The 1829-nt window shown below is 40.9% G+C and overlaps 1 protein-coding gene across 1 annotated transcript; it reads left to right on the top strand.

Moving 5' to 3' along the window:
* Nucleotides 1–261: 261 nt before the first annotated feature.
* Nucleotides 262–1041, top strand: LOC141632776 (uncharacterized). The gene has a single exon (XM_074445290.1). It carries the CDS (start codon nucleotides 262–264, stop codon nucleotides 1039–1041), a length of 780 nt encoding a protein of 259 aa, XP_074301391.1.
* Nucleotides 1042–1829: the final 788 nt, after the last annotated feature.

Here is a 1829-nt window from a genome sequence, read left to right as displayed (position 1 = left end):
TTCCTACTAGTCCAAAGATTGTACCTGTAGTCTATACTCCTAGGGCCTCAGGAGCTCATACTGGGAATATTCTATTGGCCACCCCTGCTAGAGCAGTCATCAGGCTCAACAGGCAGAAGTTATTGGATCAGGATAGTCAGGCTGCTAAAATTTGGGCAGTACACTTTCATGGATGCCCTAAACAACGCTACCCCAAAAGTTGGCATTGGGACTGGTCTAATACCCCCTAGTAGGGGAGGGGGGGGGCGGGGGGTCATAATGATGGGCTTTTGGAATGTAAGGGGGTTGAACAGTCCAGCAAAACAGAAACATATTAAGTGGTTCTTGCATCATCATCAAGTTGGATTGTTTGGCCTCCGTGAGACGAAGGTTAAGCCTTCTTCTCTAAATAAAATTAGTTCTAATATTTGTACTGGATGGAGTATTTCTACTAACTCTTCTTATCATAAGGGTGGTAGGGTTTGGCTGTTATGGAAGCCTAACCTTTTTGATTTACAGTTTATTGAATACAATGCTCAGTTCATACATGTCCTAGTGCATGAGCTGGCTACTGGTTCTCAGTTTTACCTTACTATGGTGTATGCGTTTAATGGTTTATCTGAAAGGAAGGCTTTATGGAGTAGACTTCAGGACATGAGTGGTCACATTCATAGTCCATGGCTCATCTGTGGGGATTTCAATACTGTGTTGGCTCCTAGTGAAAGGTTAGGAGGGAGTACTACTAAGGAAGAAATGGAGGATTTTCAAAACTGTCTTGATGTTTGTCATATGGTTGATATTCCTGCTACTGGATCCTTATTTACTTGGAATAACAAACAGGAGGCGGCTACAAGGATTTTTAGCAGACTTGATAGAGCACTTGTAAACCATGAATGGATTGATCAGAAAAAAGAGTTCTATGCTCATTTTCATCTTGAAGGGTGCTTTGATCACACTCGTTGCATCATTCAGAGACTGAGTGATATGGGACAAAGGAAAGGAAGCTTTAAGTATTTTAATATGTGGAGTACTACTGAACATTTCTTACCTTGTGTAACTTAGGCTTGGGGGCATAGGATTACTGGTACTCCCATGTTTAAGTTTATGAGAAAACTTAAAATTCTTAAACAACCTCTTAAGAAGCTGAATAGAGAGCTCTTTGCTGATATAGAGAACAATACTATGAGAGCTTGGAAACATTTGGAATCTATTCAGTCTCAAATCAGGTCTGATCCCACTAATCCAGACTTGATTGGGATTGAAATCAAAGTTGCTAAGGAATATCAGGAACTTCAGAAGGCCTGTGACAGCTTCTTGCTACAAAAATCTAAGGCCAGTTGGATTCATGAAGGGGATAATAATACTAAAAGTTTTCATAGTTACATGAAGAGTAGACAGGCTAGAAATAAAGTGCTGAGGATTGCTTCTGTACAGGGGCAGTGGCTCACTGAGCCAGGACAAATCCAATCTGCCTTTTTGTCCTTCTATCAGAAACTCTTGGGGGAGACACAGCCTATGAAAGCTGTTAATGCAGCTATTGTTAAACGAGGGTCTGTCTGTAGTCAGGAACATTGGGACTGGTTGAATAAGCCTGTCACAAATGATGAGATCAAGGAGGCTTTATTTCAAATCCCTAATCATAAAGCTCATGGTCCTGATATATACTCTAGTGCATTTTTTAAAGATGCTTGGAGTGTTGTGGGAGAGGAACTTTGTGAGGTAGTTAAGGATTTCTTCATTCATGGCAGATTACTCAAGCAGTTGAATCATACCTTGGTCACCCTTGTTCCAAAAGTGGAATTACCTCAGGATGTGACTCAATTTAGGCCTATTTCCTGTTGTAATGTGGT

This window comes from Silene latifolia, chromosome Y, assembly GCF_048544455.1.
Source record: "Silene latifolia isolate original U9 population chromosome Y, ASM4854445v1, whole genome shotgun sequence".
Classification (NCBI taxonomy): Eukaryota; Viridiplantae; Streptophyta; class Magnoliopsida; order Caryophyllales; family Caryophyllaceae; genus Silene; species Silene latifolia.
The sequence above is the reverse complement of the archived record's forward strand: the minus strand, read 5'-3'. Positions and strand labels throughout refer to the sequence as shown.

Coding starts and splice junctions, on each gene's coding strand:
- LOC141632776 (XM_074445290.1), top strand. CDS start 262: ATGGGCTTTTGGAATGTAAGGGGGTTGAACAGTCCAGCAAAACAGAAA.